We start from the raw sequence: 26,034 nt of genomic DNA on the forward strand, positions 1-26,034 counted from the left end.
TCTTATCTACAAAGCTTATCCTCTCAACTCTCCTGTCTTCCCTTGTATCCACAAAACAGCTGATCCCTCATTTATACTCTTACAGCACTTAAGAAAAATTTATACTGGTAATGCATGAATATATTCTTATTTAGAAAAAATCAAGTAATGAGATGTATATACAGAGTAAAGAGTGAAATTGTTAATCATGTCTGCTTTTTTAGGTTCCAATCCAATTTCACTCACAAGTTGGGTTTGTATCTCTTGGGTAAATAAATACCCAGGAGTACGATTGCTGGATCATATCACATGTTTACTAATTTTAGATTGGATGGTGGACATTGTATTACATTATCAAGTGTCTAGAATTTGTTCTCTTCCTTTAAAGACTGTTGAAGTTTGTTTGAGCAGCAATCAGATCATTTAGGTACCTTCTTGATCCTTTTGAGGATTGTTTGTAAATGCTTTTTCAGGGTGGATTTAACCTTTACTCTTTCCTAGCTTAGGCTGTTTGCTAAGTTGCGGTCATTCTGAAGTCTCTACTAAATGCCCTGGGTCTTTATCCAGGTTTCTCCACTCCAGCTGGTCAGGACTGGGGTGTTTCCCAGCACTGTAGGTGCTCTGGAAGTTGTTCATCCTTAAACCCTGGTAGTTGTTCTTTGCCTTGCCTCATGAGGTTTCACCGTATGTCTGCCTAGCTTAGTATTAAGCAAAAGACTCAAGGGGAACCCCTGCAGGTTCCTAGAGTTCTTTCTCTGCTTAGCTCCCACCTCTGTGATACTCTTGGGTGACATTTAGAACCTAGAGCTTGTGGTACTCTGCCCCACAAATTGTAGTTGCTTCAGCTTTCCTGAGCTTGGCTCTTTCTCTCAATTTAGCGAGACTGCCATCCTATGACTGGGTACTCTCACCCTGTGTGGCATTCTGAAAAGTGACTTGTGTAGAAAACTTGGTTTGTTTCCCTTTACTCAGAATCAGTCTTAAAGCTGCCTGTTATCTAGTGTCTGAATATGGCATGTATCATGTCCAGTTTTCTTGTTTCTGGTGGGAGAGCTAGTTTGATACCAGTTACTTACTCTATTAGTAGAATAATAAAATGAGCTCCTCTGTGCCCATTAGGAGTCCCTGGGTGGCGCAGATAGTTAAGCACACTTAGCTAACCAACCAAAAGGTTGGTGGTTCAAGTCCACCCAGAAGTGCATCAGAAGAAAGTCCTGGTAGTTTACTTCCAAAAGGTCACAGCCATTGAAAACCCTGTGGAGCACAGTTCTACTGTGAAACCCACGGGGTCACCATGAGTCAAGATCGAATCGATGGCAACAGATTTGGTTTGATATGTGCCCATCACTCAGCTTGACCAATTTTCAGTCTTTTTCCACTAGAGTATATTTAAGCACATCTAAGATATTATTATTGTGAGGATGGCGCAGGTCTGGGCAGCGTTTCGTTCTGTCGTGTGTAGGGTCACTGCGAGTGGGAACCGACTTGACAACACCTAACAACAACAAAGATATTATTTCAATTTTATCCAGAAATATTTTCATTCTGTAGATTTTCTAGTAAATGATTGTGTTGTCTGCAAATGAAATATGAAGTGTGGAGTCTGAGGAAGGAAACAGTTCTGATTATTCCTTTTCTTCAAAGTTCTGAACCTTTTCAGACCTTTGGAGATCCAAAGCGTGTTGGTCCTAGAGTTCACCTAGGAATGCCAGAACTCCCTAGATCAAGCCTAACATAAAAGATTTAGAAATCTTGAATGGGATTTTCACAATCATCTAACAATTATTGTATGCCTACCCTCATTTGTAAGACATAATGCTATAATACTCTGGTGCTGAAGAGGTATAAAATGCTTATGGAGAGAGAAATCTTTAAAGTCAGTAGCAATGTAGAGTGACAGATGCCAAGTGAATGAATAGACCCAAAAGTCATAACAACTTTCAGGGGAAGGTGCTCAGTTGTCAGGGAAGTATTGTAAATAAGGAGATGAGGTGTACTTGGGAGGCAAGATAGACCTTAGGTAAGCTATGTTGTGTAATTAGCTGCACCCTTGAAGTTTTCTGTTACCTTCCCGCTCTCCCCAAATCCATAGGGTATCTGTCACACTGTTCTTTTCTTTAACTGGCACTTAAAATATTTGAAATCTCCTGCACAGTAGAATTTGCTGAAATAAATGCCTGTTGAATTTAATTGTGTACTGACAGTTTTCTGTATCTCCTGGTCTGGCCCTCCAAAGCATACTTGACATGTTAAGAGCAGTCTTCATTGTTGTTGTATTTCTTTTGAGACTTTTCTGTAATTTTTATGATACACTTGATTTTTTGTTTTTATTGGTTTGATGAGAAATTGCTCCCTTCTCAGAGCCATAGGAAGTTTGACCTGTAGTTGGCCTACCCCATAATAAGCATTTCATTTTTCATTGCCCTTTGGGAGCTACTCGTTTACCTGAATGCCTTGTCATTCATTAGATTGGAAAGGTGGGAAGCTCTGCTCTTAATTTACGCAAAATATACTACAAAAACAAAACTCTCAAACCTGCTTACTTCCATTTTTCTACTCTATGGTATTTTTCATAGACTTGATATCACTACTTTGAATACACACACACACAGCAGTTTAGAGGTGTGTAGAAGAGTATGGCATTTGGGATCAAAGAGGCCTGGGTTCCAATCCTGGTTCTACTTTTTACTGGCAATGATTTTGGAAAAATTATTTTTTGAGTTACTTTTCTATGCTTTCCCATCATTTTCTTTAAAATAAGAAAATTAATTGTATAGCTATTTAGTTATTAGTAGGGTCTCAATAAGTTGCAATTGTTACTGTTATCTAGGTTGATTTTTGAATTGTTAAACTTAATTTTCCTTCACTAGATGTTTAAAACAATTTAAGTGTGTTCAAAAAAGAAGGGAATTCTAGTTCGCTAAGTATGTGGGTTTGTAATGAACTAGAATTTGAAGAATGGCAAAATCTTAAGAAAATTGCCAAAAAATACAAGTGCTCTTAGTTGAAAGCAAGTCTTAAATTGAGTCATGTATCAAACGTAAACAGTCACAAGCTTGATTGTTCTCAAGAACTTTGGCAGCAATATTATACTGTACTTGAAAATTCCAGGTGTCTACAAATATAGCTTTATTATCGTGATAAACTCTTATTACTATTACTTATATTAGCATTATTTACTTATTTATATTAATATTTATTTCATTAACGAGTTCATTTTATAGTAGCATTAAAGCTTGTTTTATGTAGGTATACATAATATAAAAGCAATATTTTTTTTTAAACTTTGGTGTAGTGATTAAGAGCTTAGCTCCTAACCAAAAGATTGGCAGTTCAAATCCACCAGTGGCTCCTTGGAAACTCCATGGGGCAGTTCTGCTCTGTCCTGTAGGGTCTCTATGAGTCTGAATCGACTTCATGGCCATGGGTTTGGTTTTTTGTATAGAGAAACAGACTCCACACCCCAGTGATAAGGGTAACTAGTGTCTCTAGGTATGTTCTACTTCACGAACTGAGTCTTAACAAATCCTATGTAAATCACCATTTGTAAATGCAGTCATGGGCCATATATGTCCACATGGGACACGTCCCACACCCTATTTGTCCACGGTCCCATAGGTTATACGCTTTATTTTATTCCTACAGAGCAATGAATAATAAGAGTCTGGGATTCTAATCTTTGTTCTGTCATGAGTGTGTTGGTGACAGAGTACCTCCCTGGGTCTCTTTTCTCTGCATAAGGAAGTGAAATGATTGGATTTTTCTTACGTTGGATTTTTGCAATAACCGAGAGATTTTTAATAGTTTCTGATGTCTCTTCACTTTAATTCTGAAACTTATATTGTTGGATTTCATATTTCGAAATTCAAAACAAAGTGTCAAGATTAAACTTTAAAGCATATTGGAAAGCTTTCTCTGTTTATAAATAAGCCAGATTATCTGAAGAATTAACTTTAGACAGCTACATGCTAGAAACACAATTCTCTTGGCCTGAGAACAATGAGAACTTAAACTGTTGTTTGTTTGTTTAGTGACTTTCTAAACTTTTTTGTAAAGACTGTATTCTTTGCTTGCATGGTCTAAAGTCTCTTGCTTTAGGTTAGTGCTCAGCTAGTGGTTTGACAGAAATTTCCTTTAAACACTCAGAGCCAAAAGAAAGGAAAGGAAGGGGAGAGGGAAAGAGTCCAGTTCTTTGCAGATTGGCTCTGTGTTGAGACATTCCTTGAATGCTTAGTCAGGCTGATCATAACTGTCTCAGCCTTCACTAAGATGGGGCTAATCCTTTAGATCATCCAGAGGTGAAAGCTGGTGGGCTTTTCTGACCAGGTGTCCTGCCCTGAGCATGGCACGTGGCTTTCTAGATTTCCCAGTATATGTGGGAGTTTTCCAAAGTCCTGCGCCCTGAATCTGACCTTAATTCTAATACATACCCAAGAAATAGGAATCAATCAAGGATGAGATGTGCACCACTTAGGACATACACTGTATATACTGGTACATATTTTCCATAGTTGTCCAACTCAGAAGGGACCGTCAGCCATTTTAAACAGAATGTCAGCTGGTTCTCTTGAGAGTTCACTTTTCACTTTTACCTTATTTTCAGATATCCTCCCCCCACCCCTAAATTTACATTGGTTAAACTCACTTTCAGTTGATAAATAGATACATCAGCTTTATGATAGAATTTAAGTCAGTTTTTCATTTGACAATCTAAAGGATGAATCCCTGATTTGTAAATTTAATTATTCTGATCTTATTTGATTGGGTATATATTATACCTGTTGCTGTCGAGTTGATTCCGTCTCATAGCAGCCCTATAGGACAGAGTAGAACTACCTCATAGGGTTTCCAGGGAGTGGCTGGTGGATTTGAACTGCCAACCATTTGGTTAGCAGACAAGTTCTTAACCACTACACCACCAGAGCTCCGTGTATATATTAGTGGAGGAGAATTCAGTTATTTTCCTTTAATCCTGTATATTTGCTATTTCTTTTAGAGGAAGTCCACAAACGAAGGGAACACCCCATTTTAAGGAAGAACAGTGTGCTCCAGCATTAAATTTAGAGATGAAGAAAATATTGGACTTGCAAGCACCTATCATGAGGTACAGTATTTTGGTTGAATTTCACATTGGTTATGATAATGTATAGTGTAGCTGGTTAATGACAGTTATTACTGTTATGTTCATATAGTTGAATGACCAGTACTAGCTTATTCTGTTTTTCCTTCCCAGCTCCAGCACGCATTTACTATATGACCATTGGAAGGTTGATTTTATTTCTTTTAATTGAAGATAATAATTTTTTTAGCTTTAGAAATGATTGATTACACTTACAAGGCATTTGAAGTTTTACAGATGGTATATCATTATATTTAAATTATTGTAATAATGTCTGAATTGAGTATACTAGCTGTAGTTTTATTTAGAAATTTATATAAAGTTCTACAATTGTTTGGTTTGGGATGTTGCTGTATCTTATGTGGATTAAAACAGCATTTCTTACCTAATTGTAAATTCAGGAAAAATTCTGGTTGATTGGAAAGGATATTAGATCATGGTATAAACATAGATCTGGATTGCATTCCTGCCTTAGTTTTACCTTATGTCTGTGATTAGCAGCACAATCCGTCCAGTTACCTAAGACGGATACATGAGAATACCTGTTGTCATCGAGTTGATTCCGACCCTTAGCTACCCTATAGGACAGAGTAGAACTGCCCCATAGGGTTTCCAAGGAGCAGCTGGTGGATTTGAACTGCAGACGTTTTGGTTAGCAGCCGAGCTCTTAACTACTGTGCCACCACATGAGAGTCATCCTTATTTCTTCCTTTTCCCTCAGCTCAGTGTTTAGTAACTCAAATCTATTATTATGTTTAATATTTTATTTCCGTTTTATTTAACCCCAGAAACCCTGGTGGTGTACTGGTTAAGAGCTGTGGCTACTAACCAAAAGGTTGGCAGTTCGAATCCATCAGGCGCTCCTTGGAAACCCTATGGGGCTGTTCTACTCTGTCCTGTAGGGTTGCTGTGAGTCGAAATTGACTTGGCGGCAGTGGGTTTGGGTTGGTTTTATTAAACCCCAGTGTTAACTGTTTTAATTAAGACCCCAATTTTTTTTTTTTTTTTTTTTGACTAATTACAGTAGTCTTCATAGTAGAGACCCTGCATCTAGGTTGGCTCCAGCCTATATCCAAGCCTATGAGGATTTCAGCTCCTGTTCTAGCCTCGTCTGTTGTGGCCCCTTGAGCCCTACAATCCAGCCACACCAGATTATCCCAGGATAGCAAAGCTTTGGGTACCTCCATAACTTGACTTGTACTGCTTCGTCTGACTGGTGAAAACCTTTCAAGACCCCCAGCTGAAGTAGCTCATTCTCTATAAAGGCTTGGCTGTTTTCTTGCCCTTACCTCAAACGACGTCTCACTCTTCTCGTGGTGCCTCAACTGTATTCTGTACCTCAGTAGTTCTTCTTTAGCGGAGCATCAGAATCAGCTATGGAGCTTTAAAAAGGATAAATGCTTCAGTTACTCCCTGAAATTCGGATTCAGTATAACTGAGCTGGATGCTGTACATCTTTTTTCTTAAGAGGTGTATAGAGCATTCTGAGGCCATTTTACCTATAATATTGTTTACGTATTTTCTTCCCACTTCTAAAAGATGATTGCCTGTTTTCAGGGAAAATTTGTTGAATAAATGGAAAATCTCTTGTATCTTTCCAGTGTTTGCTACAGTTGAAAATAGTTAGCATTTGGTACTTTATTATGTTATTAGGTGCCATCAAGTTAATTAATCTATCAAAATTTCAATTTTTTTACTATGTAGAAATGTTCTGTTCTTAGCTAATTGCAGTGAAAACCAGTTTATGTAGATTTTCAAGGTTACAGTACAGCTAAGTAAGAAATCACTATAAGAAAGATAACAGACAGTTCCCCCTCCGTTACGAATATTTGTGGCCTTTGTCCCAGCATTTCTACTGCTGGGAATTTATCCTACAGATACATTTATACATATTGCAAATGACATGTTCACAAGGTTTTTCATTGTAATAGCAAAAGACTGAAAACAACCTAAATGCCCACCAATAGGGAGCTGTTTAAATACATTTTCTTATATCTACACAGTGAAAATTGCATGCAGCTGTAAACATAATGAGGACACTGTTTACTGAAAAAGTAAATGTTAGGTGAAATATGCAAAGTGCAGGTGTGGCATGGTATATATAATGTTACTGTTTGTTTTTACAGTGGAGATGGTGGTGTTAGAATATGTATGATTCTGGAAGGATACATAAGATACCAGAGATGAGAACTGAGTGGCGGGGGGACAGGGTTGGAAGAAAGACTTTTGTACTGTGTACTCTTTTTAAATATTGAACTATATGAATGAAATACATGAATGTATTGAAGTATATGAATGTAATGCCTGATTTTAAAAATATCTTCCTGACTCACAGTTCTAATAAGGCTTCTTTTATCATTTTTCTTGTTAGAATACAGTACAGAATGACACTGGACCATTTTAAATAAAATTCTATGCTAGCTCCTGGCTGTTATCTTGCCTTGTTTAATCCATGCTTTTATACCTTATTTTCATTGGAAAAGAAGGCTATTTTTTGTTGTTATTTGCTTAAATGTGATCAGTTTTACAAAAGATTGAGTTCAGATCCTTGATGAGAAAGTTACTTGTCACCTCTAAACCTGTTGCCATTGAGTCAATTCCAATTCATAGCGACCCTACAGGACAGGGTAGAATTGCCCCATAGGATTTCCAAGGAGCAGCTGGTGGATTTGAACTGCTAACCTTTTGGTTAGTGGCTGCAGCTCTTAACCACTGCACCACCAGGGCTTGTCACATCAGACTTCTTTGATTTCCGTGTAGAGATCCTTTTCAAGAACGTAATTTAACGCATAAGGAACTTTGATTGTGGGTACCGAGCAGTGTGGAACTGCACAAGCATGGCATTCTTCCACCACCTAGAGGTAGGAGTTGTATGGTACATGGAAATGGGACAGGAAAAAAAAGAGCCTCAAAGAAAAGAATTTCTGCCGTCTTGGAGAAGTTTAACCTGTCAGGTGCTATTTTTTAATCTACAGATTTAGGTGGTTGGAAATCTCTAAGATTTCTCTCAAAACTCCAAATGAAAATTTGCATTTCAGAGCAATTTAATGTTATTAGTGCCTCTGTGAGTCGGAATCGACTCTACAGCAGTGGGAACACTGTACTTGCTGGAAATGTGATTGGAGATACTCTATCCAATTTTAAATTGAGTGAGAAAAAACAAACTGCTGACCTTTTGCTTAGCAGCTGAGCTCTTAACGTCTGTACCACCAGGGCTCCTTGGAGTTCCTAGGTGGTGCAGATGGCTAACACACTCAGCTGCTAACTAAAAGGTTGGAGGTTTGGCTCTACCTACAGATGCCTTGGAAGAAAGGCCTGGCTGTCTGCTTCTGAAAAATCAGCCATTGAACTCCCTATAGAGCGCAGTTCTACTCTGACACATATGGTGTTGGAATCAACAGCAACAGGTTGGTTGGTTGGATGGAAGTATTCAGTACTCTAACAACTGCCATCAAGCCTTTGTTTTAACAAGTTTTTTTTACTTTCAATTAAATGAAGAGAATATATCTTTTCCTGTAGACTCTTTATCATTTATCACAGGTATTTTAAAGTCATTGTCTACTAATTCCAACATCAGGATTGTCTGTAAGTCTATTTATATTGATTGACTTTTCTCTTGACTCTGGATCTCATTTTCCTATTTGTTCACGCATCTGATCTTTATTTTATTGCAACTTTGTGAATGATAATGTTGTAGAAACTCTGAATTCTGTTAACTTTGTTGGAAGAGAGTTGAGTTTTGCCTAGCAGGCAGTTAAATTACTGTAGAATAATGATCTTGTGAAGATTTCATTTCAGGCTTGTTAGGGTGGATCTACTTCAGTGTTGCTTGTATTCCTGATACATAGTCTTTACTCCTAAAACACAGGCCGTTTTGGGGATTAAGTAGAAAGTTTGAGGTGTTTTCTGGTCCCTCTTATACTTTTTCTTCTTTTTTAGTTTATTGTGTTTTAGGTGAAAGTTTACAAGCATAAATTAGCTTTTCATTCAAATAATTTAAACACGAATTGTTTTGTGACATTTGTTGCAATTCCCCATGTTTCTTGAAGTCTCGCCCCAGTCAGGTACAGTTGAAGCATCAGCTAAGGATTTGAAGGAGATTTTATATGCAGCTGATGAGTCCCAAATCTGTCTTCAGCTCTGATCTAGCTTCTCAACTCCAGACCCATATCCCACCTGTCTGAGTACTTGGGTATCCTGTGGATATCTCAGACATGCTTAAACTTAAACTTACCTCCTGAACCTGTTCTTTCTATATTCGGTATCTTGGTTATTGATGTCACACTGCCCAGTTGCCCAGCTTGGAGACCCTAGAATTATCCTGTGTTCCCCCTTCTCTTTCACTTTCCGCATTCAGTTGATTAATGATTCTTACTGCTTTTTCTCCCCTTTCTCAAGTCCATCTCCTCATTTCCATCACTGAAAACTGCCATTGCCATTGCCTTAGTTCAGGCCTTCTTACTCCTTGCCTGTACTTGGTTTTCTGTGTCTGATCTCCCTTTTTCCATACTTTTCCATATTTTGCCAGACATACGTTCTTAAAAAAACAAATCTGGTCACTTTGCTTCCATAGGTGGCAATTATTAACAATATTTGCTTCTGCTTTATCATTAGAATACAAAGCCCTTCCCCATTTTATCCCAGTCTACATTTTCAGCCCTCTTCCTTTCTTCCTCCTCGTTTAGGCCCCTGCATTCCAGGGGAAGCTTCTTCCGTTCTTTGACTGTTCTGTAATAATTCCTTGCCTCCGTAAGGACTATTCGTTCTCCTTTAAAGTCCTCATTCCCCGTGTTCACCCTGTATTTTCCTACTCTGCTTTCAAGAAGACCCAGCTTTCATGTCAGTCATCACCTTTTATGTACATTTTCACCACTTCTTCCTTGGGACTCTCCTGACCCACTGTTCTTAAAGTTATTACCACTTTTCCTGGTGACACCTTTCTTTGCAACCGGACTATGAGCTCTCCAGGGTAGGCACTATTTTCTTTTTTCCAGCACCTATTATCTGGCCTCATACATGGTAAGCATGCAGTACACAGCTGTTGAATGAGAGCATAGGTTTTTTTTCATCCTTAGAGTTGGTATTTGTGACATTTTAACTAAGCCTTTTCTTTTTCCCTGGGGAAGACTGAAACATATTTTCACTCTCTCTATAAAAATGCTTTTTAAATATCCCAAATGACTTTAATCATCATGCAAACTTTAAAATACCCTACTTTGGTTTTAAATGTGGTATGTTGTCATAGGAACCAAAATTGTTTTAGCCAGTTGGAGCCCAGATGGAAGAAGGTTTTTCTAGCTATAAAGTATATGCTGAGAGTTACAAAGAATACCTTAGCTATATTACTTGCCTCTGGGCAAGACATTATGTGGTATCTCTCAGGAAAAAGAAGCAAATATGTATAACTTTTACTTTCTTCTCTGAAGTACTACGATTCTGTAACACTGAGCAGTGGTTCTCAGTCATTATTCTGCCTTCACACCAGTCACATGCTTGACAGGTTCCTAACTGCCATCGCTTCTGTGTGCAGTGATTGTCCTCGGGCAGGGGTGGGGAGGTGGGCACGGGAGAGAGGAAAATAGAGTTTGACAAAAATCTCAGCTGACTCCTGCTGAATGAAAATCACTGGTAAACCAGTGACTACCCCCACGAAACCAGCTCTAGACATGTAGTAGCAGATCTAAAACATAAAATTTTTATACTCTGCTCACCACATAACACATAAATTTTGTCCCTAAAATATATATTTGAAATGAAAGAATATATAATATTTTAAAAGGTAAATTTTTTTAAACTTTCTATAAACTGGGGATTTTAATTGATTCCAAATGCTGTGAAGTTTAAGAGAGAGAGTTGAGTAAGAGAACATCTTATTCTAGCCATTTTCAATACTTTTATAGTTGTGAACAAAATACACTAAATTCTTCATTATCAGAAGCCCTTGGGGAATGAGTCATTAAAGTCAACTGTCCAAAGAGTTGAAGGTTTGGTTTAAGAATTAAAACATTGAAGATATTTTCCCCATTATGGATTAAAATATTTCTAAAATACACTATTTCCTTCTTAAATATGAAAGGAAGTTTAATATAATATATACATATATTTTATATATGCACTTTACATTTCTTCTTTTTATGTGTGAAGCCTTTATAGCACTTAATATTGTTGACTACTCTTCTTAAATCCACCTTATTCCTTCAGTTTCCTTGATGCCAGTCTTCAGTGGTTCCCCTGGTTCTCTTTTTCTCCTCTCTGCCAGTACCTTTGCAGTTTCATTTATGGGTTCCCCGTCTTCTCTCCAGTCCTCCTTCCCTCCCTCCCTCTCACACATTTAGTGCCAAACATATAACTACCACTGCAGACATTTTTTCTCCCATTAGTGGGGAAGTAAATGTGAAATAGCTTTGCAAATAGCGTTAACTGCTGAGCTCATACTACGTAATTATTTTTCAATACTTGGATGAGAGGTCTTCTGAAAGGAGGTACTCTGTTTTATTCATCTTTGTATCTCCAACACAGAGTATAAGACCTGTCACAAAGTACGGGCTCAGTTAAATGTTTGTTGAATGAATGAACAATATGAGACTCAGTGATACTCTAGAAACACATTGATCTAGAGCTATGCTCTCCAATACGGTAATCACTAGTCACGTGAGGTTATTTAAATTTCAATTAATTAAAATAAAATTTAAAATTCAGTTGTTAAGTCACATTAGCCATATTTCAAGTGCACAGTCACCACATGTGGCTAGTAGGTACCATATTGGGTAGTACAGATACAGAACATTTCCATCATTGTAGAAAGTTCTGTTGACAATACTAGAGGTTTGTTAACCTCTACACTCTGTGGCTCCAGATTTTCATCCTTTTTTTACTTCTAGGCTCTTTTTATATTTTCTCTGCCTCTTCCCTTTCTTGTCAGCTATAATTTATCCTTTCTCTTCCAGTTTGCTGTTCCATATTTCTCATTTTTAATCTAATTCATCAAATTTGTAACTGTGGCTGCCCATAGTCTTTCATTTCTTCCAGAATCTCTAGTTCTGCATTGAATTATAGATAAATAAAATTGCTACCTAGATAAATTCCAAATAAATAGAGATGTTTTGTAAATGGTTTTCATGATCTTTGCCTAAGTAGTCTCCAAAGCACTTATATTAAAACTCATTGCTTTCTCAGTACGCTCTCTCTTAAAAGTTAATTGACTCTAAATTGCTGACTTCCTACAGTTTGCAGTCTGTGCTGGAAGATCTCCTGGTTGCTACTTCTGATGGACTTCTTCATCTTATTCACTGGGAAGGCATGACAAATGGAAGGAAAGCCATTAATCTTTGCACAGTACCCTTTTCAGTAGATCTGCAGTCATCTAGAGGTAGGAATGCTTTCTGCATAGGGTAGAACCAAGTGTATAGTGTTTGGGATAATTGACTTAAGATATTTTCCACGGACGGGCATTGACTTTTCTACTTTGGAAATCATTATGCAAGGGAGAGATATATATGTGTGCCTCTGTCTGTTAGGAGGAAAGGGTAGTTTAATTGTTCAGTTTTGTTAGATTATTATTTTTGCCCTTCTAACTATCCTTACAGGGTTTGCAAACAAAATGTGAGAGAGTGGTTCATGTATTTATTTTTTCATCAGCAGGTTCGTTCCTGGGCTTTGCAGATGTGTACATCAGAGACATGGAATACTGTGCCACACTGGATGGCTTTGCCATTGTGTTTAATGATGGCAGAGTGGGATTTATTACACCGGTGTCAAGTCGACTCACGGCAGAGGTGTGACTGACTGACTTTGCTTGTTTACTTTCTTTATTTTGCAGTTGTTAATTTTCCTCATTGTTATTAACTGTACACACCCTTTATTTTCCTTATTTATTTAGGGTTTTAGAGGTTGTTAAATAATTTTTAAATCAAAACTATAAGTAATATAAATAGACAAATAATTCTATGAGACATATTGAAGAAAAACAATAGTTCTGCCCTCCTCCCTGCTCTGCTCAGCCCCAATTATCCATTTTCAGAGGCAACTACTTTTTACTCCTTTACTGGTTATTTTGATATTTATCTCCATGTACTGTTTGTTTGAATAATACTCTACTGCTCTGGTATTTCCTTTAAATTTTATAGCAGCTTCATGGAGTTTGGCCCCAAGATGTTGTTGATGGAACTTGCGTAGCAGTAAATAACAAGTATCGACTAATGGCATTTGGCTGTGCAAGGTAATTGATAAAGACTGCTGTATTTTTAAATTACTGCCAAAAATAATGTTTTTAAGCATAAGATATACTTAATATACTTGTAAACTTTGTCATGCCTATCATGATTTATAAATCAGCCTTACTAAAAAATCTAAAGGTGTTTTAGCAAATTGAAGCAAGCAAATATAAAGAGCAAATTCTGGAGATTGAGCATTTATATTTTAAAAGTGGGCTTTTCTTCAGAGGTAGAAAATTGAATTATAAGTTAAAAAGAGTGGATCAGTTAAATTTTAGCTTCTTTATTGTTTAAAAGAGAATCTGGAAGTATTCAGATTCCATTTGTATGACATGAATAAGTTGTCTTACCCCTTGTCTTGCTTTAGAAGGTGGGAATATGTGGAAAGTCTAAAGGAAAAGAGTAAACAGCCAAGCGGTGAAATGGGGCTAGGCGGCCAGGCTCCGTCTTGAGATGAAGTGAGATGTGTTTTTCACATACCACCTACTCAAGATGTATTTCTTCTTCTGGAATGCTCAGTTTGTCTTTTTCTTTTTTTAATCATCCTTTTTAAGACTTAAGCATTGACACTGCCTTTGGATTAGTGGGTATGCCTTAGTTAACAAGAAAGTTTCAAGCTCACATGTAAGATCAGTGTCTTGCTTTAATTCATACTATATGTGTTATGCACACACACTCAGACTTGGTTTGGTCACATTTTAGAACCAATGTCCATGAGTGCATCTTGCCGGTAATATTTTCTTTTTTTTTTACTTTCCCTTAGATTTTGTTACAAGGTTGTTTATCTCATAAAACAAGTTCAGGAGGGGATCCTCTTTTTCTCTTCTCTGTTCATCTTTGAATGTGGGATAGAATTTATGGTTGAAGCCATCTGAGCTTTGAATTTTCTTTGTGGGAATGTTTTGAACTACTGATTCAGTTCAGTTTTTTAAATAAATTTAAAAGGATTTGTATCTTCTATCTCTTCCTAAGTCAGTTTTTCTAGAAATTAGTTTCTTTCATATACATTTTCAAGTTTGTTGGCATATAGTGTATACTATCCTTAACTACTGAATTGTGAAAGAAAAATATTCAGAAATTGCACATAATCCAGATATTCACAGTTTAACAAAAAATTATAATACAGACACCCATCTGTTGATAACTGGATCAAGAAACAGAACATTGCCAGCCTACCAGAAGCTCTACCCTGTGCCACTTCCTAATCACAGCTCCCACTCTCCTGTCCCCCGCCACTCCCTTACAGGAAACCAATTTTCTGGCCTTTGTAATAAGCAATCACTTGCTTTTCTTTATAGCTTTACCACCTGTGTATGCATTCCTGAAGAATATAGTTTAATTTTACCTCATTTTCAACTTTATGTGAATAGATTCATACTCTATATTTTGTCTTGCTTCTTTTAATCAAAATTGTGGGATTTATCCGTGTCGTTTGCCAGTAGCTAGAATGTATTCATTTGTTTGATTTATACTTTTCCAGTGTATGAGTATACAATAATTTATCCACTTTGCTGTTGATGGACATTTGCATTATCTCTTGGTTTGGGGCTGTTACAGTCAATGATGCTGTGCACAGTTATATATGTGTATGTATCCTAGCATATATATGCAAGAGCTTCTCTAAGGTATACTTAATAGTGTATTGCTGGGTCATAGGGAATGTGTATCTACATGCATAATTCAAATAAGGTCAACCTGTTTTCCGCTCCCAGCTACCTGCCCTCTGTGAGGCTATGAAAACTGCAAACAAGTTTGCCATGTTCGGCAAATGACCTCAGTGTGTAAGGGGATTTAATGCTTGGCATACCTCTCCTGGATCCCGCTTCAGTGAAATTTCGTGGGAATGACTATCTTGCTAGCTCATTGATAGTTTTAGGAAAAATGTTATTGAATTTTATCCATTATTTTTTGTTTATTTTGTTTCGTTTCCCAGTGGGATGGTTCTCTATATTACCAAAAAGAAATATACTAGTGTTTTTTTTATTTAGCTTTTTAAGCAAAATTTTTTAAGCAAATTTTTAATAGTGTGGTGAAACCCATATTCCAAACGTTTGTAACCTAGATTCAAGTTAAAAACATTTTTCCATACTTACTTCAAATATTCAAAAATACGATTAGATATATTTTTATATACGTGCACACACACACGTGTGTTTGTGTGTGTATTACTGAGGTATTTTGTAGTAACTTGTAAAACAACAAACATTTATTATCTTGGTTTCTGAGAGTGGGGAATCTAGGAGCTGCTTAGCTGGGGCGTTCTGACTCAGGGTCTCTTACAAGTCAAGTGTTCGGCAGGGCTGCAGTCATCTCAAGGCTTGACTGGGACTAAAGAACCCACTTCCAGGTTCCGTCACGTGGCTGTTGGGTGCCTGTGTGCCCTGTAACGTGGTACTGGCTTCACCCAGAGCGAGTGATCCAAGAAAGAAGCAAGCGAGACAGTGTCTGAGATGGAAGTTGCAGTCTTTTATACCCTAACCTCTGATGTAACATCATCCTTTCTGCTATATGCTGTCGGTCACATAAACCAACCCTGGTACAACGTGGAGAGGTGAAATTGCTAGATACGCATTTATTCAAATTTATGAGATGGTTGCAGATTTTTTACAAAATGATTTTGTTCCAGTTTACACTCCTGCCAGCCAAACATGATGTTCCCTTAGTAATGCTTTTTATATCTGTATTTGTCTTTTTTCACTGAATCAATTTCCTTAAAGTCTGTTTGTTTCCACAGTGGTTCTGTGCAGGTTTACACAGTAGATAACACCACTGGCGCCATGCAGCTATCTCATAAACTAGAGCTGACAGCAAAACAGTATCCTGGTGAGTCTTTTTTTTTTTTTTTTAGTTTTTATATGTAGCGAATGCTGATTTTAACTTAAATGATGTAGGTCAAATATTGTTAGAACTTATAACGTTATTCCATGTGACCTAAGGACTGCTGCATCACCAGAGAGGCTCCGTTTATTTAGTCCTCCATCCTCACTGTTGCTACCTTAGTTTTATCTCCTATGCTCCTTGTCTGGATTTTGCTGTCATCTCTTACCCTGTTTAATTGCTCTGTTATCTCTTCCCATTTAATTTATTCATTTGACAGTTTTTTATGGAGTCCCTACTATATACTAGACACTGTTCTGAATACTGGATACACAGCAGGAAGCAGATCAGAAATCTTTCTGAACACTTAGTGAGTCACTGCTGTCCACAGAACCAAGTCTAAACTCCTTGTGTCACTGGGAACGCTTTTGTTTGAAAGTAATAGACAACCCAACTTCCTATGGCTTAAACAAATAGGACTTATTTTCTAAATAGCAAGAAATCCAGAGGTTAGCTTTTACTGATGTTCATTTCATTTGGCCTTTACTTCATGGTCACAAGATAGCTCCTGACCCCAAGCGTTAAACTGCTGCATCAGAGTCAAGAAGGAAGGAGGAAGCAGGGCACTTAAGTGTTTTTTATCAGAAAAGCAAATGCTTTTCCAGAAGCACCCCACCTCCCACATGCTCCAGCTATCATCCACTTAACATCTAATTGGCCATAACTAGGTCACATGGGTTCCTTAGGCTTCAAGGACAACTTGGAAAGTATTAGCTTTTCCCAGCCTTTATGGTAGAAGTGGGCAGGGGAGAGGAGGATGGGAAAAGATGTTGGATTATCCAACCACAGTGACTGTCACACACATGGCATAGAAGGCCTTCTGCCACTTCTCTCTGGCATTATTTCTTGGTTCACTGCACCCTTGGTGTCTGTAATTTTTTCACAGCACCCCTAGGCCAAAGGAAATAAAAGAAGTTCTATTTATTCAGTAGTCAGGTCCAAACGACAGCCTTCATCACTGTATTTCCAGTCTCCCTTGGCCCCTCCACCTGGCTGCCTTAACTCAGGCACTAACCAGTCTAGCTTTCATTTTCTCTTTCTTTTGACTCCTGGAGATTTTTCTTTCTTGGAAATTCAGCTCTGTAACAGAAAGTCTTTGAATTACTTTTTAACATATTTTTCTCATTACAGAGATAATCAAAATCTATGTTAATTGTTATAAGATAAATTCCCCCATAATCCATTAACATTTTAGTGTATATCCCTACAACTAGATTTTAATACATGTATATGTGCTTCGAAAATAGATACTCATATTCTGTACATGTGCATGTATTTTTTATGTGGTATATTAAGAATGCTCTTTATACCCTTTCTGTTACAGTGAACATTAACATCTTTTCATTACAGTAAATATACATCCGAAACTCATTTTCTTGTTTTATTTTTTTCTTAACACACTCAATTGCTTTTATTGTGTAAGCCTCAATTTGATTTTGTATGTTTCTTCTCAGTGTGGTCCTAAATTCCTCTACTGGTCAAGTGTAAAGTATGCTACTAAGCTATGATGTTTCCTGTGTATGTTTCCCCTTTCTCTGTTATCTACATAGACACCATGGATGTTCATATACATAATCAAGGTGGGAAATGCTAATGTGAGGATTCCAACATAGGCAGAGGGAAAAAATTCTTGTTCTGTTAACCAAACTAAAATCTATATACCTCCCCTTTGTAGCAGATATACTTAATGGCAAAAATTAATTAGCAGCTACAAATGGAAAGAATTCTAATTTTAAAAAAAGTGATACTGTAGATCTGTTTGAATTGCAGATGGGAAACGCTGGCATGGTTAATCTAACTCTGTATTAAAGAAACTTAGATTTTAATACACAATGAATTTTCTCCTTTAGTAATTACTATATACAGAGTTGAAAGAATTATTATTAGATGAAAGAAGATGTGAGTACCTGGAGTACTCAGGCTGGAGTGTGCTTATTCTAATAAAACGTTGAAGGTCAGTTTATTTGAACTTACATCCCTTTGATGTTGCCAGTGCAGCATGATGATAGTCATAAAGTATTACTCTACATTTTAAATGACTTTGTACTTTGCAGAGTACTTTCACATTCAATATTGAATCATTCAACGTAGATCCTATTTACAGAAACTGACCTGCCCAAAGCCAAATACGTTTAATAGTTCACAGTGGTAGTTATTCAGTCTAAAAGTATCCAGAAATGACTTTCACTTCTTATCAGTCACTTGGACACTAAGTTTGTTCCGCTCAGATCAGGTCAAGGCTTATGGCTTAAATACCCCTAAATGAGCAGGATTCATCCGATTGTTTGAAATCATGCCTTTCTGCTTGTGTAGAATATATAGACTGTAAAAAATACTAAGTATTCCTGAAGCAATCATTTATTTTTGACTCCTGTCACAATTTCTTAACAGACATTTGGAACAAAACCGGAGCTGTTAAAATGATCAAGTGGTCTCCTGACAACAGCGTTGTGATAGTGACCTGGGAGTGTGGAGGCCTTTCTTTATGGAGTGTGTTTGGAGCCCAGCTGATTTGTACACTTGGAGGAGATTTTGCGTGAGTGAATTATAACAAATTCTTAGATAAAATAATTTCACTGCCCTCCAGACAATAAACTCACACACACACTCTGTCATAGAGCTCCCCTTTTTGCTTTATTTGACTTTTATCCCAAAATAATTTATAAACTTCAGAATTAATTTGTTCAGAATGTATTGATTCTCCAAACGTCTATCCTCTTAAAACTGACTATTAACTCAGTAACATTCATTTATTGAAACCTTGCTGTGTATATGACAGCATGTTAGATTCAAAGCTGAATCAGACATAGTTTGGTCTTCAGACTATGAAGCTTATCATCTGATAAGAGAGGTAAGCCACATACATATGTAACTATTAGAAAGTAGAAAGTTACAGTATCTCATTTGTGGGTTGGTATCTATCTACCTTATATAGTATCCTAAACCTTAAACCAGAGGCCGATTAACTAGTAAGCAGGGTATGCACTGGCTTACATTAAGCAAAGTACTGGTGGCACAGTGATTAAGAGCTCAGATGCTAACCAAAAGGTCAGCAGTTTGAATCCACCAGCTGCTCCTTGGAAACCCTGTGGGGCAGTTCTACCCTGTCATATAGGGTCACTATGAGTCGGAATCGACTTGATGGCAACAGGTTGGTTGGGTCACACGAGCTTACTTGTACTTACTAATCTGAAGTGCACAATTTCACCTGTTTTTTCACTACATCAGAGATGTGGTGAAACCCATGTGAAATTGTGCACTATAGATTAGTAAGTTAGTACAAGTAAGCCCATGTGTACCTTGCTTTTTGGGTAATCCATCCCTGAGATTCCTGAGGGAATAAACATAGCTTCCTTGACCCTGTCAAGAAGTCAGTTTGGCCCTAGGAGAAGTGGCTTAGTTAGATCTAGGTGTATTAACCAGTAGTCTGGTATTTCATGCATTATTATGTATTTCTATTTTAAAGAAGCAAAATCAATTTGATTTAAAAAAATTAAAGCCAAATATTATGTGTATTGTATGTAATTAGAAGATACTTTTAAATTCTGTCTTTGTTCTGTTTCAGTTATAGGTCTGATGGTACCAAAAAAGAGCCCCTTAAGATCAATTCTATGGTAAGCAGTTTCTGTTTTTTAAAAAAAAAAAAAAGTGTGAGAAACCGAGGATTTTTTTTCTTTCTTTCTTCCCTTTTTCTCATGTTGGTCTGATAAAGTCACAAAGTTATTTTAACCCAAAACCAAACTCGTTGCTGTCAAGTCATAGCGACCCTATAGGACAGAGTAGAACTGCCCCATAGGATTTCCAAGAAGCGCCTGATGGATTCGAACTGCCAGCCTTTTAGTTAGCAGCCAAATAAAGCTATTTTAGTTTCTCTTAAGTAAGAGAGACAGACTTTTCTTTATATGATTCTTTGATAGAAGCATTTTTTAAAAACGGGCAGGCTGCCCTATTTTCAGTGTTTGATTTTGATTTTGCTTAGGTATGTCCAGCAAGCCACTGTTATCTTTGTGAAGATAATGACTGTTCAGATCAAGCCTTTCTTTTTTCAAAACATACCTCCATTTCTTGTGTGAGTTACTAGCACTTATCTCTCATAGCCTCCTTTCTTTTAGCATAAAGCAAAGTGCTCATTGGTGGCTTTTCCTGTAGGACACACACTTTGTATTGAGTATATTTTTAAAACTCCCCGTAGATGTATGGCAAGAGACTTACAGTCACTGCTGTAACAATACATTTCATTTATCACCTGTTTTCCAGAGTTTCTATAAAAAAAAATGAGGCAGTCCCTATCTTTACATAAATAACATTTTCTTAGGATAGCCCTTCCGGGTACCATCCTTGAGAAATTAGTGGCTGTGAAGCTTCTCTCTACTTTTTTCTGTTGCTACAGAGAGGGAGGCATTTTCTGAACTTGGATTTCTCCAAGAATTACAACTACCTTGAATAGTAGTTCCCAGACTTTCACCACCAAGGAATCCTTCTGATGTCTCTCCCTACTCTCATGTTTTAAAATAGGTTTTCAACCAAACAGCATTTCTGTAGCTGCCAGTTGTTGATTCTGAATGGCATGCAATAACTGGTAGTTGCAGCCTCGCTAATTCGATATTTCAGTCACAAACTTAGGAATCTAAGCATTTATGTTAGCTTGTGCAGCTTTATCCTAGGAAAACATAAATCTTCTATTACGTTTTTCAAATTTGGATAACAGTTGACTGACCTCCATTACTACTTTCTTGGCTCCCATGTTGGGAATCACTAATCTTGAAAACACTATGGTGGAGTCTAGGCACAGAACATTAAAACTGACTGGGCCTTGAGAAATGTATTTGAACCTTTGCATTTTACAGACAAGGAAACTTAATGCCCTGAGAACAGCTTGGCCAAGGTAATACAACAGAATGGAGGCCAAGTTGGAATGCAAACCCTAGTCTTACGCCTTCCCCTCCGGTGTTCTTTGCTGTTGACAGAACTGCATCTGTTGTAGATGCTTCTTTGTCAGGCTTCAGCTAGGTAACCTGGGTCACACTTGAGATGTAGTTAAATCTAATTTTTGTAGACGTTAGAGCAGCAGGTATTTCTTAGGACTGAGATCCTGAAATTGGCACTAAGTATGGTGTGTCGTGTGTCCGCTCTTCTGAGTAGAGAGCAGTGACTGATTGCCTCGAGAGGTGGCAGAGATGTAGAAGTGGTTCTTGTCTGCATCGAGATTGTCGTGGTTTCCTTGGCCTGCAGAAGTCATTCATAATGCCTTTGTTGGTTATTGCAGAATTTGAATATTTGAAGCTAGGAAAGGATAACAAGAAACTTTTCATTGCTTTGGTGTTTTTTCTTTTCCCCTTCCCTCCCCCTGAAGAGCTGGGGTGCAGAAGGCTACCACCTGTGGGTAGTCAGTGGATTTGGTTCTCAGAATATTGAAACTGAGTCTGACCTCAAGAGCATAGTTAAACAGCCTGGCATTCTGCTATTTCAGTTTATCAAGAGTGTACTCACCGTAAACCCTTGTATGGTAAGTGGATTTAAAACTCTGATTTTTTTTTTTTGTTTTTAAGTGGTTTTTGTGTAAGAATTTCACCTCTTCCTGATGATACAGATCTGTTGGATATATTCCTAAAATTGGCATATTATCCTTTTTTGTGTATTTTTCTGTGACTCTTGTGTTTGTTTTTATTTTATATTAAATTTACACCAAAGTTTTATTTCTGAGCAGGTTTTATGGTTTTTATTTTAATAGGGTCACAAGCAATTTGAGGGAAAGCAGTGTCTCCAGATTTACTTGAATAGCATAGTCTTTATCTGGATATCAGTTCCCAAAGTGTGTTGCACCAAGAACTACTTAAGACAAATGTCATGAGAAATTACACAAGAAAAAAAAAATTCTCTTGTCATGTAAATGTGAAACAGGGGTTAAACAAAGCTATACAGATTTCTTGTATGACTCCAGAGTCTTTAATGTGCTAATGTGCATTATGAAAATCCAAGAGTTGATATATAGAAAGCAATGTTTCCCAAGCTTAGTTAACAATGAATTTTTAAGGAATACCTTGAAAATCCCCCACGCGTCTGTTAGTTTGTTGTACTGTGGGGGCTTGCGTGATGCCGTGATGCTGGAAGTTATGCCACTGGTATTCAAATACCAACAGGGTCACCCATGGAGGACAGGTTTCAGCTGAGCTTCCAGACTAAAACAAACTGGGAAGAAGGACCCAGCAGTCTGCTTCTGAAAAGAATTAGCCAGTGAAAACCTTATGAATAGCAGCGGAACATTGTCTGATACAGTGCTGGAAGATGAGCCCCTCAGGTTGGAAGGCACTCAAAATACGACTGGGGAAGAGCTGCCTCCTCAAAGTAGAGTCAACCTTAATGATGTGGATGTGTTGGGACCTTCATTTGTGGATGTGGCATGACTCAGAATGAGAAGAAACAGCTGCAAACATCTGCTAATAATTGGAACATGGAATGTACAAAGTATGAATCCAGGAAAACTAGAAATCATCAAAAATGAAATGGAACGTATAAACATCGATATCCTAGGCATTACTGAGCTAAAACAGACTGGTATTGGCCATTTTGAATCGGACAATCATATGGTCTACTATGCCGGGAATGACAACATGAAGAGGAATGGCGGCATTGCATTCATCGTCAAAAAGAACATTACAAGATCCATCCTGAAGTACAACGCTGTCAGTGATAGGATAATATCCATATGCCTACAAGGAGGACCAGTTAACATGACTATTATTCAAATCTATGCACCAACCACTAAGGCCAAAGATGAAGAAATTGAAGATTTTTACCAACTTCTGCAGTCTGAAATTGATCAAACTTGCAATCAGGATGCATTGATAATTACTGGAGATTGGAATGCGAAAGTTGGAAACAAAGAAGAAGGATCGGTAGTTGGGAAATATGGCCTTGGTGATAGAAACGATGCTGGAGATTGCACGATTGAATTTTGCAAGACCACCAACTTCTTCGTTGCAAATACCTGCTTTCACCAACATAAACATCAGCTATACACATGGACCTCGCAAGATGGGATACACAGGAATCAAATCGACTACATCTGTGGAGAGAGACAATGGAAAAGCTCAAAATCATCAGTCAGAACAAGGCCAGGGGCCGACTACAGAACAGACCATCAATTGCTCATATGCAAGTTCAAGTTGAAACTGAAAAAAATCAGAACAAGTCCACGAGAGCCGAAGTGTACGACCTTGAGTATATCTCACCTGAATTTAGAGACCATCTCAAAAATAGATTTGATGCGTTGAACACTAATGGCTGAAGAAGACCAGACAAGCTGTGGAATGACATCAAGGCCATCATATATGAAGAAAGCAAGAGGTCATTAAAAAGACAGGAAAGAAAGAAAAGACCAAAATAGATGTCAGAAGAGACTCTGAAACTGGCTTTTGAACAGAGTAGCTAAAGCGAAACAAAGAAATGATGAAGTAAAAGAGCTGAACAGAAGATTTCAAAGGGCAGCTCCAGAAGACAAAGTAAAGTATTATAATGACATGTACAAAGACCTGGAGATAGAAAAACAAAAGGGAAGAACACATTCTGCATTTCTCAGGCTGAAAGAACAGAACAAAAAATTCAAGCCTCAAGTTGCAATAGTGAAGTGTTCTACGGGGAAAATATTAAACAATGCAGGAAGCATCAAAAGAAGATGGAAGGAATACACAGAGTCACTATACCAAAAAGAATTGGTCAACGTTCAGCCATTTCAGGAGGTAGCATATGATCAAGAACCGAAGGTACTGAATGGAGAAGTCCGAGCTGCACTGAAGCCATTGGTGAAAAACCAGGCTCCAGGAATTGATGGAATACCAACTGAGATGTTTCAACAATCGGAGGCAGCACTGGAAGTGCTCACTCTTCTATGCCAAGAAATTTGGAAGACAGCTGCCTGACCAACTGACTGGAAGAGATCCATATTCGTGCCCATTGCAAAGAAAGGTAATCCAACCAAACGCAGAAATTATTGAACAATATCATTAATATCACACACAGGTAAAATTTTGCTGAAGATCATTCAGAAGCGGCTGCAGCAGTATATCGACAGGGAACTGCCAGAAATTCAAGCCGGATTCAGAAGAGGACGTGGAACAAGGGATCTCATTGCTGATGCCAGATGAATCCTGGCTGAAAGCAGAGAATACCAGAAAGATGCTTACTTGTGTTTTATTGACTATGCAGAGGCATTCGACTGTGTGGATCATAACAAATTGTGGATAACATTGCGAAGAATGGGAATTCCAGCACACTTAATTGTGCTTATGAAGAACCTGTACATAGATCAAGAGGCAGTTGTTCAAATAGAACAAGAGGATATGGTGTGGTTTAAAGTCAGGAAAGCTGTGCGTCAGGGCAGTATCCTTTTACCATACCTATTCAGTCTTATGCTGAGCAAATAATCCGAGAAGCTAGACTATACGAAGAAGAACAGGGCATCAGGATTGGAGGAAGACTCATTAACATCCCTGCGTTATGCAGATGATACAACCTTGCTTGCTTAAAGTGACGAGGACTTGAAGGACTTAACTGATGAAGATCAAAGACCACAGCCTTCGATATGGATTACACCTCAACATAAAGAAAACAAAAATCCTCACAACTGGACCAATAAGCAGCGTTCTGATAAATGGAGAAATGATTGAAGTTGTCAAGGATTTCATTTTACTTGAATCCACAATCAACACCCTTGGAAGCAGCAATCAAGAAATCAAAAGATGCATTGCATTGGGCAGACCTGCTGCAAAAGATCTCTTTAAAGTGTTGAAAAGCAAAGATGTCACCTTGAAGACTAAGGTGTGCCTGACCCAAGCCATGGTGTTTTCGGACATGTTATCAGGAAGGATCAGTCCCTGGAGAAGGACATCATGCTTGGAAAAGTAGAGGATCAGCGAAAAAGAGGAACACCCTCAACGAGATAGATTTATGCAGTGGCTGCTGTTGGGATGGGCTTAAGCATAACAATTGTGAGGGTGGCGCAGAACCAGGTAGTGTATCGTTCTGTTGTACATAGAGTCGCTATGAGTCGGAACCGCCTCGACGGCACCTAACAACAACAACCTGGAAAATATTTCTAGAAACCTACTTTGTGAAACATTACCCCAAATTATAATATGAACTCCTTAAGTTCATCACTCTGAAATAGTATATATTTGTATTATCGTATATTAGGAACATATAATAATAGTACATATTACGTGTTAGGAATGTATATCTTATTACCTACCACCAGTAGATTTTTAAATAGTACATCCAGTTTTTATTTTAAAAATTACAACTCATTGAAAAAGAATGTGAAAATAGCCTGGATCTCAGATCCCATTACTGTAATTGAAGCTTAAGCATCCCAAGAAAAACAAGAGTATTCATTCCTTCCCTCCTCCATCCCAAATAGTAATTAAGAAGTACCCTTGAGTTTTATGTCAAGATAGCATTTAGACTACCGTGGAAAGGTTGAGGGGATTGGGTGCTGATGCATTTCATTTGAAGAGTCACCTTTGAGAATGCTGGCCTTCTAATTGAAAACCAGGACATAATAACTAAGAGCAGAAACCATTGTATTTGTCTGAATAGCCTCAGAACCTGGCATAGTCCTTGGCACTAAACAAACACTCACCAAATGATTGTTGAATTGTTCTGAGCTAGGACTACAGACTTAGGCCACTCTTCCCCTTCCCCCATGATTTAGAAGCTCCTCCAGTTATCCCCGTCCCTAATCTACCCATGGTCACATGGGTGAGTACAGAGACACACACACACACACACACACACACACACACACACACACACACACACACACACACACACACACACACACACACACAC

The 26,034-nt window shown here is 37.8% G+C and overlaps 1 protein-coding gene across 2 annotated transcripts in view; it reads left to right on the plus strand.

Moving 5' to 3' along the window:
* Positions 1 to 26,034, plus strand: part of RIC1 (RIC1 homolog, RAB6A GEF complex partner 1) — a 94,882-nt gene that overhangs the window by 43,224 nt on the left and 25,624 nt on the right. For both annotated transcript variants that reach the window (XM_004373481.2, XM_004373480.2), the window contains exons 4-11: positions 4,976 to 5,083; positions 12,325 to 12,467; positions 12,737 to 12,873; positions 13,225 to 13,316; positions 16,046 to 16,134; positions 18,580 to 18,724; positions 19,754 to 19,802; positions 21,542 to 21,694. In XM_004373481.2, the coding sequence (XP_004373538.1) occupies positions 4,976 to 5,083; positions 12,325 to 12,467; positions 12,737 to 12,873; positions 13,225 to 13,316; positions 16,046 to 16,134; positions 18,580 to 18,724; positions 19,754 to 19,802; positions 21,542 to 21,694 (916 nt within the window). The remainder of the gene's footprint in view (positions 1 to 4,975; positions 5,084 to 12,324; positions 12,468 to 12,736; positions 12,874 to 13,224; positions 13,317 to 16,045; positions 16,135 to 18,579; positions 18,725 to 19,753; positions 19,803 to 21,541; positions 21,695 to 26,034) is intronic.

This window comes from Trichechus manatus, unplaced genomic scaffold, assembly GCF_000243295.1.
Source record: "Trichechus manatus latirostris isolate Lorelei unplaced genomic scaffold, TriManLat1.0 scaffold00025, whole genome shotgun sequence".
NCBI classification, from domain to species: domain Eukaryota; kingdom Metazoa; phylum Chordata; class Mammalia; order Sirenia; family Trichechidae; genus Trichechus; species Trichechus manatus.